Source organism: Hibiscus syriacus, unplaced genomic scaffold (genome assembly GCF_006381635.1).
Source record: "Hibiscus syriacus cultivar Baekdansim isolate YM2019G1 unplaced genomic scaffold, ASM638163v2 tig00112609_pilon, whole genome shotgun sequence".
In the NCBI taxonomy this organism is placed as follows: domain Eukaryota; kingdom Viridiplantae; phylum Streptophyta; class Magnoliopsida; order Malvales; family Malvaceae; genus Hibiscus; species Hibiscus syriacus.
In genome coordinates this window covers 414,781-430,235 of record NW_024063367.1, presented here as the reverse complement: position 1 = coordinate 430,235, position 15,455 = coordinate 414,781, and the positions used below count along the sequence as shown (strand labels likewise).

The 15,455-nt window shown below is 38.2% G+C and overlaps 1 protein-coding gene across 1 annotated transcript; it reads left to right on the top strand.

The window, feature by feature from the left end:
• The first annotated feature begins 7,150 nt into the window (after positions 1–7,150).
• LOC120181906 (protein EXORDIUM-like 3) lies at positions 7,151–8,262 on the top strand. The gene has a single exon (XM_039186934.1). It carries the CDS (start codon positions 7,242–7,244, stop codon positions 8,253–8,255), a length of 1,014 nt encoding a protein of 337 aa, XP_039042865.1. The 5' UTR covers positions 7,151–7,241; the 3' UTR covers positions 8,256–8,262.
• The last annotated feature ends 7,193 nt before the right edge of the window (positions 8,263–15,455 follow it).

Sequence of the window (15,455 nt, the reverse complement as noted above, 5' to 3'; positions counted from 1 at the left end):
TCAACTTTTACAAATCAACTTTTACAAATCAATTAAACAATCAAAAAATAAGCAATAATTCTTATTTCCGATCATCTACTATTGAATCAACTTTTACAAATCAATTAAACAATAAAAAAACAATCAATTAAACTATTGAATCAACTTTTGCAGCCATACATCATTTTCACGCAGTTCACTTCTGAGATTAACCTGCAGAAACCAAACATTTGCTCAAACAACACTTTCTACACATCTAAAACCTACAAACAGCAAATTATTGAATTCTAGGTACTTAACCAAACATTTTCAAACCAAAAGTATATAAACTTACCAATTGTTTATGGACATTTTTATAACGCGGATGCAGGTAGGCAGCGTCTCGTATATATCGATTTAGCCATATAATGCCGAAACCACAAGCCTACTGCAGCTCTATCTCTATCGGTGGGAGGTAGATACTTGATGCTTCCCGTCGTCAAACGCTCCAACGCCAAGCATACGAGAGGACCACAATCTCCTCTGGCTCCGCTCGTTTGTTGTGGCGCGGTCTCGTCTCTAATAACTGTAATATTGAGCTTCTTTGGCTTCTTGTTTCCAGAACGAGTCCAATAATTGATCGCATCCAAGAATTTAGCCAAATGAGAGCTCCATCCCTTAATAACATCTCTTAAATCAGCCAATGATATGTAATTTATCATGCTGTCATACACTATTGTCTTAAGGGATGGGAGCTGAAGCTCGACGAGAATCCAATGTTTACGTTCCAAAACAGGGATAAACACCTGCAATCATAAGTAATAATTCATTCATTTGCGCACTTATTTCATAAAACCTTTAAACTCAATCTAAAATAAATACTAACCTTATCGACCTCCCACCATGCAGGATAAAGTTTAGCTTGTCCATTGCCCAAATCAAATGATTCATCTCGTGCATTCTTCAAGTGAACGGCGTGAAAAGACGTCGGCATAATTGTATATCGTATATTTTTATTTTTCTTAAGTTTTCTTATTATTAGAAGACGTGTCACCCACGCATCGATATGCTGTTTTACAAAAAAGACATATATTAGTGACTTACATAAATTTAAAAAAAAAATTAATCAAATTGAAATATAAGAAAAATATAAGACTTACCCCCCCATCGAAATAGCCATTGTCTTCGACCCCTAATAATACGCCCCACCAAGACCGATCAAGCAACAAATAGATATCATCGGTGAGCTTGCATATGTCAGTGAAACACCCCTGGCTCTGCTCATGTAGATAAAAATCAACAGCGGTCTTAGCCCAAAGGGTGTTATCCAGAATTGTGTCCGGTAGTTGATCCCTCTCCTCTTCAGATACCGGTATGGTACTGGCCGGTAACTCATACGAGAGCCAACTTGAATCCATCATGTCCGGCACGTCAGAGGGTTTCTCAAGAAGCCTACATATGACGCCATGTGAATCGGGCTCTTGAATGGTGGGAGGGACCTCTTCAATGATGACAGTGGCCTCTTGAACGGTGGGAGGGGACTCTCGAGGAATGATAGGGGGGCCTCTTCAACGATAGGAGTGGACTCTTGAGGGATGACAGGCGAGTCGGGCTTCTTCTTGCGGTGTCTTCGCACTATTGGGGTGTACGGAGACTTAATAGCACGTGCACGCTGTCTGATGCGTGAACTCCGTCGTGCAAGCATAACCCGACGTAAAGCATCCACTCTATCGGGCCGCTAAATAATTAAATACAAAAATCAGTAAATAAACAGACATGATATTTAAACAGTGAAAACAAAGACAAATATGTTTCAAACTTGCATTGTATTCACCCAAGTCATTATTCTATCATAGTTCACAAAATGCATCAGATAACAAAGAAAAATATGTTTCAAACTAATACCCTGAAGTTAGTATTTGTCTTTGTTTTGTCTATTGGTTGAAGTAATGCAATCCATTCAAGTTTCAATTTGCAGAAGAAGAAATAGTTTACTTTCGCAACACGAAACTTAAAATCGCAACGCGAAACCAAAATCGCAACGAGAAATGAAAATCGCAACGACAGAATCGCAATGCGAAATGAAAATCGCAACGAAAGAATCGCAACGCGAAATGAAAATCGCAATGCGATTTTGGTTTCGCGTTGCGATCTTGTCGTTGCGATTTTGGTTTCGCGTTGCGATTCTGTCGTTGCGATTTTCATTTCGCGTTGCGATTTTGGTTTCGCGTTGCGATTTTAAGTTTCGTGTTGCGAAAGTAAACTATTTCTTCTTCTGCAAATTGAAACTTGAATGGATTGCATTACTTCAACCAAAAGACAAAACAAAGACAAATACTATTTCACAGTGTTAAAGAATACACAGTTTAGCAGAATTGGCAGCAACCGAACAAATTTACTTTCAACCAAAAGACAAAACAAAGACAAATACTATTTCACAATGTTAAAGAATACACAGTTTAGCAGAATTGGCAGCAACCGAACAAATTTACTTTCAACCAAAAGACAAAACAAAGACAAATACTATTTCACAGTGTTAAAGAATACACAGTTTAGCAGAATTGGCAGCAACCGAATAAATTTACTAAGCAATCTAAGTGAAATGGCTAATCTAAGTGAAATTACGAGTAAATTTATCATTAAGTTAAATATGGAAAATCTTAAACTTACCTCGTTGCGTAGAGTATGAACCTCATTCTGCAACGATACTATCATCTCACGTAGAGCGGCAACCTCACCACGTAAAGTTGACACCTCCACACGCCATGCACCATCGTTATCGCGTAGAGTACCGATCTCCTCACGCAAGGCATTGACCTCATCACGTAACTCCCTTGACTCATCCCGTTGAGGTGGAGAACAGGGAGATAGGAGTCGTGGCATCTTTGCCGGTCGCCTATCATGAGGTGATGGTGGAGAAGAGGCTCGATGATGTGACGGGATAGGTGATGGCTCTCGTTCTAGAGGTGTATAGTCGGGTCGATCGGGTGATGGCTCTAGGTGAGGTGATGGCTCTCGAATTGGAGGAAGTGGATGCTGCTCATCATCCGTGCCATCAAAAAAACTCTGACTAGCTTGCCACCAATCAGTGGCAAGCTCTTCCTCCGTGGGTGTCAGTCTTTGTAATGGAATGTTGGCCTCCTAAAATATAAAAACTCAAACAAAGTTAAACGTCTACTATTAATAACTTGTTTATATATTATATGAAAGTATTTGTGTTAACTTACATTATTTATTGTCGCATATGGTATTAAGTCTTCCCAATCCAACAGAGTTTTCCTCTTCCAGGAAATAGCCCTGGGAATATCATTTGACGTTTTTATTGCATATGTACGCATGCTGGGGAAAGCCTCGAATATCCAAATCTACAAACAATATAATAACAAAATTAGTAATTGTTAAATAATTAATTATAATTTTAGAAACATTATATAGAAATTCTTACCTTAAAGGCCCAAACAAAGCCTGACAAAGTGTATTTGGACCCATCGCCCCGCAAACTTTTGCGGTCATCAAAGGCAGACGACAACTTAGTCCAGGTAGCTTTCCATATATACGAACCCCACGGAAACAGATTCCATGCATTCAGGTCCTCTACCAATATTATTAGCTCCCGATGAATAGGTTGTCTGGCCTCTCTGCCTAAAAAACCGGCATACACAAGTAGTAGAAGGCATACTCGGACAACATCGACGTCATCCATCCGAGTGAAACCAGCTTTCTTATTAAACAATTTCTTCAGGTCGTCGACATGTAGGTTCGGCTTCTCCATTGACTCATCCGGAAAAACCCGGGATAACCATGATGGGCGGGCGATATGACGAGTGTACCGGCCTACATCATCGTGTCCGAATCGTAGACCAGTGATTAAGCAGAACTCCTTCCGCCCAAAACAAGTATACGCTGGTGGAAAATGAAACCATATCTCTTCCTCACCACGTTGTATACTGTCGGGTAGATTTGATGTCATGGTCTGAAGCCACAAATGGGTCAAATTAGCATCTCCACCCGGATGCTGTACTCTCAGCCATGGCCCGAAGCAGGTTTCCTCAAACAATTGTCTTTGAGCAGGTGAAAGCTTCGAAGCAATTGTAGTGGCCAGGCTGACTTTATTTCTCAAGGTCAATTGAGCCGAAAAAAATTTCTACAAAAACAATAAACATACCAAGTTAGATATACCAAAAACTACACTGTGAAGATATACCAAAAACAATAAACATAAAAAGTAGTAGTTTATTCTTGAAACTAAAATTTGCAACACTGTTTTGTCTTTTGGTTGAAATGAAAATCGCAACGAGAGAATCGCAACGCGAAATGAAAATCGCAACTAGAGAATCGCAACGCGAAATGAAAATCGCAACGAGAGAATCGCAACGCGAAATGAAAATCGCAATGCGATTTTGGTTTCGCGTTGCGATTCTCTCGTTGCGATTTTCATTTCGCGTTGCGATTTTCATTTCTCTCGTTGCGACAGTCATTCTCTCGTTGCGATTTTCATTTATCTCGTTGCGACTCTTCTGCAAATTGAAACTTGAATGGATTGCATTACTTCAACCAAAAGACAGAACAAAGACAAAGACAAATACTAACTTGAAAATCGCAACGAGAGAATAGCAACGCGAAATGAAAATCGCAACGACAGAATCGTAACGCGAAATGAAATCTAAGTGAAATGGTTAATCTATTATTGAAATGACCAGTAAACTTATCATCAGTTTCAATATGAAAAACCTACAATAATGCAAACATTTCAAAATAAAAATAATTAAAAAAACTAACCCTCGGAGGTTGATTTTCCATTTTGAATATTGTGAGGGATTTCTGACCGTGAATGGTTGTGAGGGATTTCGCCGGAGATGGGGACGGAAATCTTCGGAGATGGGGACGGATTTCTTCGCCGTAGAGAGTGAGAGATGGAGATGGGACTGAGTTGTGATTTTAGGTTTTAGGTTATGAGTTGCGATTACGGGATTTTGTCTTAATATTGGTTTTTGTAATTTGAAAATAAAATACGCGTAGCGATTATAATGGCGCTTTAAATATCGCGTTGCGATTTACGGATACGCGTTGCGATTTTATGTATTATCGTTGCGATTTACGGATACGCGTTGCGATATACGGATACACGTTGCGATTTACGGATACGCGTTGCGATATACGGATACACGTTGCGATTTACGGATACGCGTTGCGATTTATGTGTTCGCGTTGCGATTTTCATATTCGCGTTGCGATTTTGGAAAATCGCAATGCGAATTTGTACTATCGCATTGCGATTTTGGAAACTGATTTGCGATTCTGGGGATCGCGTTGCGATTTTTATTTCGCGTTGCGATTTTGTTGGTCATTTTGGCAAATCCAAAAAAAGTTGATTAAAATCGTATATTATAACTTTTTTTTGGTCACTGAGGCGATTTTCTCATTTTAATATTATAACGAATCAAAACACTTGGATATAATTTTTACTAGGATAGAAGTGTACTTTGTGGGTATTAATTAAATGGTTGATGATAAAAACATGCACACACTAACTTAAACATTTATGTTATTGTCTTGTTGATTGTTCTGTTAATTAAACCTCTGATAGTCAAGGTCATCATATAATTATTTTGTATATCTTAAATTAAATTGAATAAGATTTTGGTAAAGGATAAATTATTTTAATATTATATTTTTATTCATAAAATTTCAATTCAAAACTTTACTTAATATTCTTTATCACTCTTAGGGGTTGTTTGTTTACTTCAGAATGATTAAGCGTTGAATGATTCAAATGCTGAATGATTAAGAGGCTCTGTATGAATTAGTTCTGAATGTGACATGTTGTTTGATAGCGGATCTGAATCATTCAGAATGTACTTTTGTACTGAATCATTTAACACTGTTTTGCTGAATCAGTCAGCACTGAATCATTCAGAGGTGCGAAACAAATGCACTGAATGCTGAACGGTTCAGCATTCAGCTCTGAATGATTCCATTAAGAGGCAAACAAACAGCCCCGAAACATATGCATGCAATGCAAAATGACAGGGAAGTTAGTCATGTAACCCTTGCGATAAATGATTTAAAATCATATGAAAGCCAATCATATGTATGTAGTTAAATGAGGTCGTTCGCTCTCAAATCGCACCCCCAACCACTAGAAGTAGTCATTCGTGAAGGTTTATGGTTAAAAACAATTATTACAGGTAAAATTATATTTTAAGCCCTTAAAAATAGAACTATTCCAAAAATTGTAAAATTATAAACTAAAGTGATAATAAAATAAAATTGTAAATCTCATAAAAAAATTATGATATGATCCATTTTATAAATACGATGAAGAGCAAAGAAGTATCGAGTTTATACAATTTGAAAACACCAAAAAAGTAAAAGCTCACGTGTTGTCGGATCGAAAATCCAATATTCATTTCAAACATTTAAAAATTTAAATATTAGTATTTAAACACGATACAATTATAATAGTTTTAAAATTTTATATTTAAATTAAAAACAGTGTTCTACTTTTGTTTTTAATATGTAATGGTGAACGGGCGTTAAGCTTGTATGGTTACACTACACGGTAGCAGCAGTTGCCAGCACCTGACTCTTATCATCCTAGCCACGTTGACAAGCCACAGACAAAGATACAGTTGTGGTTTATTCGAAAATCACTAAATTACCCTCATATCATTTTCCCGCGCTCTTTGGAAACCAAAAAAAAAAAAAAAGTTAAGATCAGATGTCCCCACTCTGACCCCTTACGGGGTCCACTTCACCTCTCTTCACTTTAAAGAATCTATCTGTCCTCCATTACCCGCAACTCAATGCAGCTGCAGCAATTATAATTCTTTTTCTTTATTTTTTTTAACCTTCTCAAAATATTCTCATATCCCAACATATAAAAGTAATATGAATAAATAAACGATTATAAAGAATATAAATAAGTAAAAGAAAAGAATCAGAAAATTATAAAAATATCATTTGGAATTATATTAAATATTAAAATTTTAATTATATATAATTATACAAATATAATATATAATTAAATAAATTTGAACCATACACATTTTTCTTTTAATTTATTTTTTTACTTAATCGAATTAATATTTCAATTTTAAAATATACATTTAAAACTCAACTCACAAAACTTAAAATAGTATATTTTTACGCCATTTTTTAAAATCAAAATCCTCCTCTTCTAACCGTGTGTCTATGTATATAAAAGCTCATAATCCATCTCACAGAGTATTATCGCTCTCGCCGTTTAAAATTTTCTCTTTCTTAACCCCATTTTTTTAAAAATGCACCGTGTATCGGTGTTGCTCAGCCTCGTTGCCGTTGCTACACTGGTGGTGGTCATGACTCCGGTCACCGGATATCGTCCATGGATAAAACCCAACAGCTCCGATTTAATGTTCGGTGGCTCTAAAAAATACGAGGGCTCGTCGGAGTTCGTTAAAATGAGATACCACATGGGACCGGTCCTCACCGCTAATATCACCATCCACCCAATCTGGTACGGCCGGTGGCAGAATTCCCAGAAGAAGATCATCCGCGAGTTCATCAACTCGATCTCCGCCGTTGATTCCAAGCACCCATCGGTGGCCGGGTGGTGGAAGACGGTCCAGCTCTACACGGACCAAACTGGGGCCAACATTTCCCGTACGGTGCTTTTGGGTGAAGAGAAAAACGACCGTTTTTACTCCCACGGGAAGTCACTCACGCGCCTGTCGATACAGTCCGTGATAAAAAGCGCGGTGACGGCCCGTACGAAGCCGTTGCCGATAAACCCAAAGAGCGGGCTCTATCTTCTTCTCACAGCCGACGACGTGTACGTCCAGGATTTTTGCGGCCAAGTTTGCGGATTCCACTACTTCACATTCCCGTCAATCGTGGGGTACACGCTCCCGTACGCATGGGTGGGCAACTCCGCCAAGCTCTGCCCGGGAATATGCGCTTACCCTTTCGCCGTGCCGACATACATGCCGGGGTTAAAGCGGCTAAAGTCACCCAACGGTGACGTGGGTGTCGACGGGATGATAAGCGTCATCGGACACGAGGTTGCCGAGCTGGCAACCAATCCACTGGTGAACGCTTGGTACGCCGGGCAAGACCCTGTGGCTCCTGTGGAAATAGCGGATCTCTGCGAGGGCATCTACGGAACCGGTGGTGGTGGGTCGTACACGGGGCAGTTATTGAACGACAGAGGTGGTGCCACGTATAACATGAATGGGATAAGACGGAGGTACTTGGTTCAGTGGGTCTGGAACCATATCGTGAGTTACTGTACCGGCCCTAATGCCCTTGATCAGTAATTTTTATTTTTGGTTACTTTTTTTTGAAACTTGTGTTTCTTTGTCCCGTCTGTTAATTACAGTATTTGTTTTTGCCTGTTGGGGGGGGGGTCTGGGTTTTGGTTGATGAATGATTAGTTAAGTTTGTTAAATATGTACTTCTGTAGTAATAAGTTTTACCTAATACACTATTTCGTATACCAATTCCATTGTATTTGTGCTTCAATTCCCACCACCTTTCCGTTAAGTCTCTTCCAATCTTCCTGGAAAATTTGAAATTGTTTACGCCAAACATCACTCAAGTCGAGAGAAATTGGAATTATGCATGAAAATCCATACCCCTTGAAGACTATTTCTTATTACCTTAGGGGGAGAATTCTATCCATGCGCATTTCTCTTCAATGACATAAATTACGTCAATCGATCTAAATTTCTAATAATTAGATATTGTATTTTATGTTTCTATTATTAAAGAATATTTGCTATTTTATCTTATACTATATTGAGTCTTTTTACGACTGTCTTCTCGGAAATGTGATAGCTTGTTGTTTAAGATTCTGATCGACTGCATAATCGTTTCAGTTATATAATAGATATTCTTAAACTTTCTTCAAATGCTTAGATAAAATTTGAGCGTCTCGATTCTTCGATATTTCTAATCAACACAACCGTATCTTTTCCAAATGCCTTTTTACATGTTGCTCCGCAATAATTTATAATTTGTGTTAGAGGGTCGAACTTATAAAATTTTAAGAGAAATTGAATTTATAAAATTTTATGAGACTAAAATAGAATTTTAATAGAAAATACTAAGATAATATCTAAAATATATGGGATTTTGAAATTTTATAGATGACCGATTGTCCCCACCCACCCCATTTGGTCTATCCTGCCTATTTGAAGCCTAAGAAAACCAGGAAAGTATAATCTGTCTCCTCGCAGGTCATGTTAAAAGCAGCATTTTACGAATAGAAATCTCAAGTTGAAAATGGCATAAACACAGATCGTAGCAAGTGAGACAGATGAAAGAGATACGCCTATCGATATAACAAGCAAGTGTCTGCCCATTAACTAATGACATTAATATCTCACCAGAACAAACCATAATGGCTATAAATTTTTGCTTCTAATATACAACTGCACAATTGTAGTGTGTCATAGCTGATGATTATCACCCAAGCAACAACTCCACCAATATTAAAAATGGTATGCTCAACCCAATTCAATGCACTCTGCAGCAGTATACAGCATGTAGATTTTATACCGTACAGTAGCAGAACAAAGGGATAAAAACAACACCATCCAATACTCGATTCGGATTAGTCGATGTATCTGCATTCTGCAATAAGTTCCCAAAGATAAGTAACAGGGAAAGCGGAGATTCTTGTGCAGGCAGGACAAAATGTGACTTAAAAAGTGTAAACATACTACATCTGAAAACTTGCAGTAGCATGTGGAGTTGAAGCACGACGAGACATAATCAGAAAACTGTTAGGCGGTCCAAGTCTAACACATACGGAATGATCGAGTCGTCGGAGCGACATCGATTTTAAACGGTACACTGAAAGAAACAAAGCATTTACATAATTCAAGAATGGATATCCGTCGAAACTCGAATGGATGAAATCGAAGTTTAGCAATTATACCATTCATTTTTCCATGTACAACATTTGAATTACCCAACCGATGGCAAATATTGACTCAGGGGACCAAATTATAACTATAACTCGAAAATGAGAGGCAAAAGTCCAAATGAATTTAAATTGGGGTCCAAGTTGGTAAATTTCCCAATTAATATTGTTAATAATATATATTTTAATAAACAATTTGGAGGGGAAACCTCATATCCATAATCCAATCCTATTAAAAATATAAACCTAGCCCAAGTTCCACCCCAAATATATATATATATACCCAACTCAAATATATACCCAACCCTATAAATTACTTTGGGGTAAACTATTCTATTAGTCACTAAATTATGGGGACAATTCTATTTTGACCATCAAATTAAAAGATTTATCAATAGATCACTAATTTTTTTAATTTAATTTCAATCAAACCATCTTTCGTTAAATTTAGCGTGTCAATTAAATAAATTTATATAATGATATACTTAATATTCATTATTTACAAATTTTTCAATTAGAATCTAAAACTTATATGACATACAAAGAATGCTATTTTAATAAATTATTGATTAAAAATGTTTATTAAATAAATTATTATTTTAATGGTATTTCAAATTGCCTATTGAGGCTATATGTGGCGTTTTTTCCGAAATATCACCTATACCCTATAATTTTCCCTGTCAGGCACCCTTCAGACTATTTTTCCCGATCTAACACCCGTTGCAGTAAGGTGCGCTCCATATAACGCGCTTTACGATGATCTGGTGCCACGTGGGTAAGACGCCCCCTTTTAGCGCGCCTTAAGCTGACATGGACACACATGTCTAAAGCGCGGCCCCTGGGGCGCGCCTTACGCCACATAGGGTTATAGCGCGGGTCAGAGGCCTCGCTTTTCAATTATCACATGCTCAATTATCAGATATGCATAATGCAAGGCGCGGTGCACCGCGCCTTGCATTATTTACCCGGACCTCTTGGCTATAAATAGCCCTCTCCCCGTAAACTCTCTCATAATTCCCTCTCAACCGAGAAATTAATACAACAATCATTTCAACCAGTAAATAACACCCGCCAATCCTCTTATATTTAATTCAAAAGTTCGTTCGATCTTTCGTTATAAGGTAACTTTGTTATAATATTTTATTATTATACTTATTGTTTATTATGATTATTTGAAAAAAAATATTATTGTAATTGTTTTCAATTAATTTCTGTGCCAGTTCAAGGGGAAAACAGGAGCATACGTCGTAATATTTTTGTGGTGCATGTAATAATATAAAATTATATTATTTAAATTATTTACGTTTATGTGTAAAAATTTTATTGTGTTATATTTTTGTTCATATATTATTTATTTAATCAGGTTTGTTTCAGTTGTTTTTTTGCAGATATAATATTGTCGTACTTTTAAACTCTAAGAATGACGCGACTTTCAGCTATTGTTTATTATGATGGAGAAATTCAAGAAGATGAAACGACATTGTTTTCGTATCAAATGAGCGTGTTAAAATATCATTCAAGAGAAACATAACTCTTGAGGAGCTGATAACGAAGATTTCAATGAAGGTTCATGTTGGAAGTAGTAGAAGAATGTCGTCGTTGCAGTACAGATTTCCAACATCATTGTTGCCATTAACTTATACAGCATTCGAACTATCGAACAATGATGATTTTGAAATGATGACTGATTATCAAATTAATTATTCAGACGGCGATATTGAGATGAACGCAAAGTTTGTTCAAGTGCATGCTGTTCGGGGTCAGTCATTAAGCTCCCACTATGGGTTGGCTGAACAAGTTGATCAAGTTGACAGCCCGACTACTGTAATGTGTAATGATTTTAACGCTATAATGGGAAATCCGCATCATGGTGCTGTCACATCAACTTCAATGGGTAGGGCTATAAATGAGACGAGACAGATCGCGAGCTACTTGAGATTGACTCGATCAAAGCTCGATAAATACTCGGATCGAATGGACTCGACTCGAGCTCGAGCTCGACTCGAGTTCTTAACGAGCCGAAACGAGCTACTCGATATTCGACTCGAAAAGTTCGTGAGCAGCTCGAAAATATAATATATTAAGATTTTATTTTTTAGAAATAAATTATTAATAATATTAATATTTATGTATTGATTTTTTTATAAAAAAATACAGTAAGATTTCTTGTATTTAAGGTTCATGTTCGAGTTTGAGGCTTCAATCGAGTTAAGTTTAATAATTTTTTTTTCATTTCGAGCCTTTTCGAGCTGCTCACGAGCTTCAGTTTAGGATTTCGAGTTCGAGTCGAGCTTGAAAATTTTAAGCTCGCGAGTTTTTGAGTCGAGTCGAGCTTCATTTCAAAGTTTTTGAGTCGAGTCGAGCTCCACAATACTCGAGCTCGACTCGGCTCGTTTACACCCCTATCAATGGGGAGACATTCATCCGTAACTCCTTACGATATCTACCGAGGTGGGTCCACGAACAATCTGTATGGAAACATCGCGTCCAGTTCAAGTGGAAGACATTCATTTGCAAATTTCTTTGACCTTAATATGGAGATTCCATCGACGCAACAATTTGTTCAGTTTCCATTTGACATGATGGCTTCAAGCTCCAATGGGAGGCATTCCACTACTAGCTTTTTCGATATCAATGTCGATATGCCTTCTAGTTCAAGGAGAAGACATGAAAGTAGTAGGTTCTTCGTGAGTATGGTGCGGATGGTGCTAAGACTGGACTATTCATTCACCTAGAATCACCGCAATTCAACTCCGATGACGATGATAATGTAGATAAAGTTCCATTAAATGTGACACAAATTGACCCTCCAACACACATGTATGAAGCTGATTATGGTGCAATGTACGGGCTAGAATTTGTGGATATGTCTCATCTCGGTAACTATGGATATTACTCATCAATAAATAATGATGAGTTATCTTTAGGCATGGAGTTTTCAAGCAAAGAAGAAGCGATGACGGCTATAAAAAATTATAATATCCGTAATTCTGTTTAATCGAGAGTTGACCGCTCCACGACAGAAAAATATGTATCCTACTGTGCCCGACGTGAAAATGGATGCAATTGGATGGTTCGCGTATCAAAGAGGAAGAAGAAAAACAACAGATGAGAACTAACAATATACAACGGTCCTCACACATGTTGTGCCGGAGGGGTCAACCAAGATCATCCAAACTTGGACTCTGAAGTGATATGCCAAGCCATTATGCCCATGGTAAAAGCAGCTCTAATATAGCTGTTGTTGTGTTAATTTCAGCTATACAGGCGCAGTATGGGTACACTGTCTCCTATAAAAAAGCTTGGTTGGTAAAACAAAATGCCATTGTCAAACTTCATGGCAAATGAGATGCATCTTACAATGAACTTCCAGGTTGGTTTAGGCTGATGCAGAGGTTGAATCCTGGGACAATTATGGACTTTGAAACCTCCTATGCATACCATAATGATCGAGTTCTTCGCATCGATGCCAATTCTACCGGGTTTTTTGGACTTACCCACAATACGTTAATGTTGTCAAATATTGCAAGCATGTGGTCCAGATCGACGATACTTTCTTGTATGGAAAATACAAGCAAGTTTTATTATTGGCAGTTGTCCAAGATGACAATCGCAACATTCTTCCAGTTGCTTTTGCTCTTGTTGAAGGAGAAAATACAGATTATTGGGCTTTTTTCCTCCGAAACTTACGTGCACATGTTATCACGAGGGAAAACATCTGTGTCATTTCAGATCGCGGAGCTGGGATCAAAGTAAAAATTGAGTCTTTGGGTCCAATGTGGCAACCACCCTTTGTCCAACATAGGTATTGTCTCTGACACATTGCTGCGAACTACAATGGAATGTACAAGAAGAATAATGAGCATCAATTAATTGTGCGCATGGGTAATTGAAACTGATAAATAAATAAAAAATTACAATAAAAAAGTCCAATAAACAACTAAATACAAATATAATAAAAAAATAAAATATATCGATGTCTGCGACGCGAATATGTTTCGCAGAGAGTGGTTGTCGGTCTCGAGGAGGATTTCTTCGTATCAGTGGTTGCGACTCCTCGCTGTGATCACCATCACCATCATCGTTGTCGTCGTCGTCGTGAGCAGCTACATTAGGTTGATGAGGAGTTGATGACGATGAAGCACCTCCATAGAATAAGGACATGGAGGTGTATGACTGACTATCCCACCGGCTTGCAAAACTGGGAAAACTCATAAAATACAGACATCACTGAGTGTGAAAACTGTATAGGAGGTGTCGGTGCTGCGGCCATGGGTGATGAGGTTGAACCTGCCAAAATGTGAGTATATGAACCCCAAGTCGGATATGCAAACATAGACCCATAATATCTTTCAGGAGGGGTCATAAAACTCTGAAACGGTGGCGGCGGTGGGGTTTTAAAACCAGGTGACGGCGGCGACAACATCAGGTAAGGGAACGGCGGTGGTAGCATCACATATGGCTGCGGTGTGTAAGTCGCTGTAGACGGTGGTTGCTGTGAAGGTCTTGCTGGTGCAATTGAGGATGAACCAGAAGCATCTCCTCTATGTCCACGAGTCGGGGACGATAGTGATATGTCGGTGAACGTCTCTGTCGACGTCGCTGAATGGTCCGCCCTCGTGCATCCTCAGAAAGCAGAAACGATTTCCCCTTACTGTTGAACCACTCATAATAACCGTCAGCAACCATCAAGAGGTCAGTAAAAATGGGCTCTCTATAGGGAAGGCGCCGATGTCGATCCTCCCACAGTACGACCTACTCATGATGCCTCACCAGCCAATCTGTATCGGTCTTGCCGCGTCTATTTATGCTATGTAACTTGTCCATATTGCGAGGTGCTTCCGGAATTTGTTGAAAACAATCAAATTTTTGGAGCATGCGATCAGTGGAGTGTCACTCGACGATCGCATAACAGATTAAATGTACCATTGCCATCCAAACATCTAATAGGCCCCTCAACTCAGGTAGAATCACCATCCTCACATCATCATTAGAATATGGAACCCATTCAAACTAAAACAAATATATATAATTTTTATCAAAATAATAATCTAATTATACAACTATAATCTTAAATCGATTTTTAAACATTAAAATGTATACCTATATGCCAACCTTCTGATCGATTAGCACCCTAACTTTTTCTAAATCATCAGGTAGCTCCTGATGATTTTTCCTATCAGTAGACCACCTATTCAAGGAAAATAAAATTTATTATACACTGTATAAAATAATTAATATACGAAATCAGTTTTATAATTACCTTAAAGTAGCGGAAATACAAATGGGTTCTTGACAACGGGACATAAAAAGGGCAATCGATACCATGCCTAAGACTGTAGCAGCAGGAGACATCCGCCAATAGCATTTTTCTTGTAGTCAGTGGCTCGACACATCTCCTTGTACAGGAAAGCCAAAACTGCCAAGCCCCAACTGAGTGATCCGACCAGACGAAAGTTGCCAAGATGTCGCAACCACATACAGTGAACTTGGTTGTGCAATTTATCCGACATCAGCAACCCTCCTATCAGCTGCAGTATGCATGCCCGTGCATACATTTTAACTTTATCATCAGAGGGGTCATCGCTCA

Excerpts from the sequence above, each read along its gene's own strand:
- LOC120181906 (XM_039186934.1), top strand. The coding sequence starts at position 7,242 with ATGCACCGTGTATCGGTGTTGCTCAGCCTCGTTGCCGTTGCTACACTG.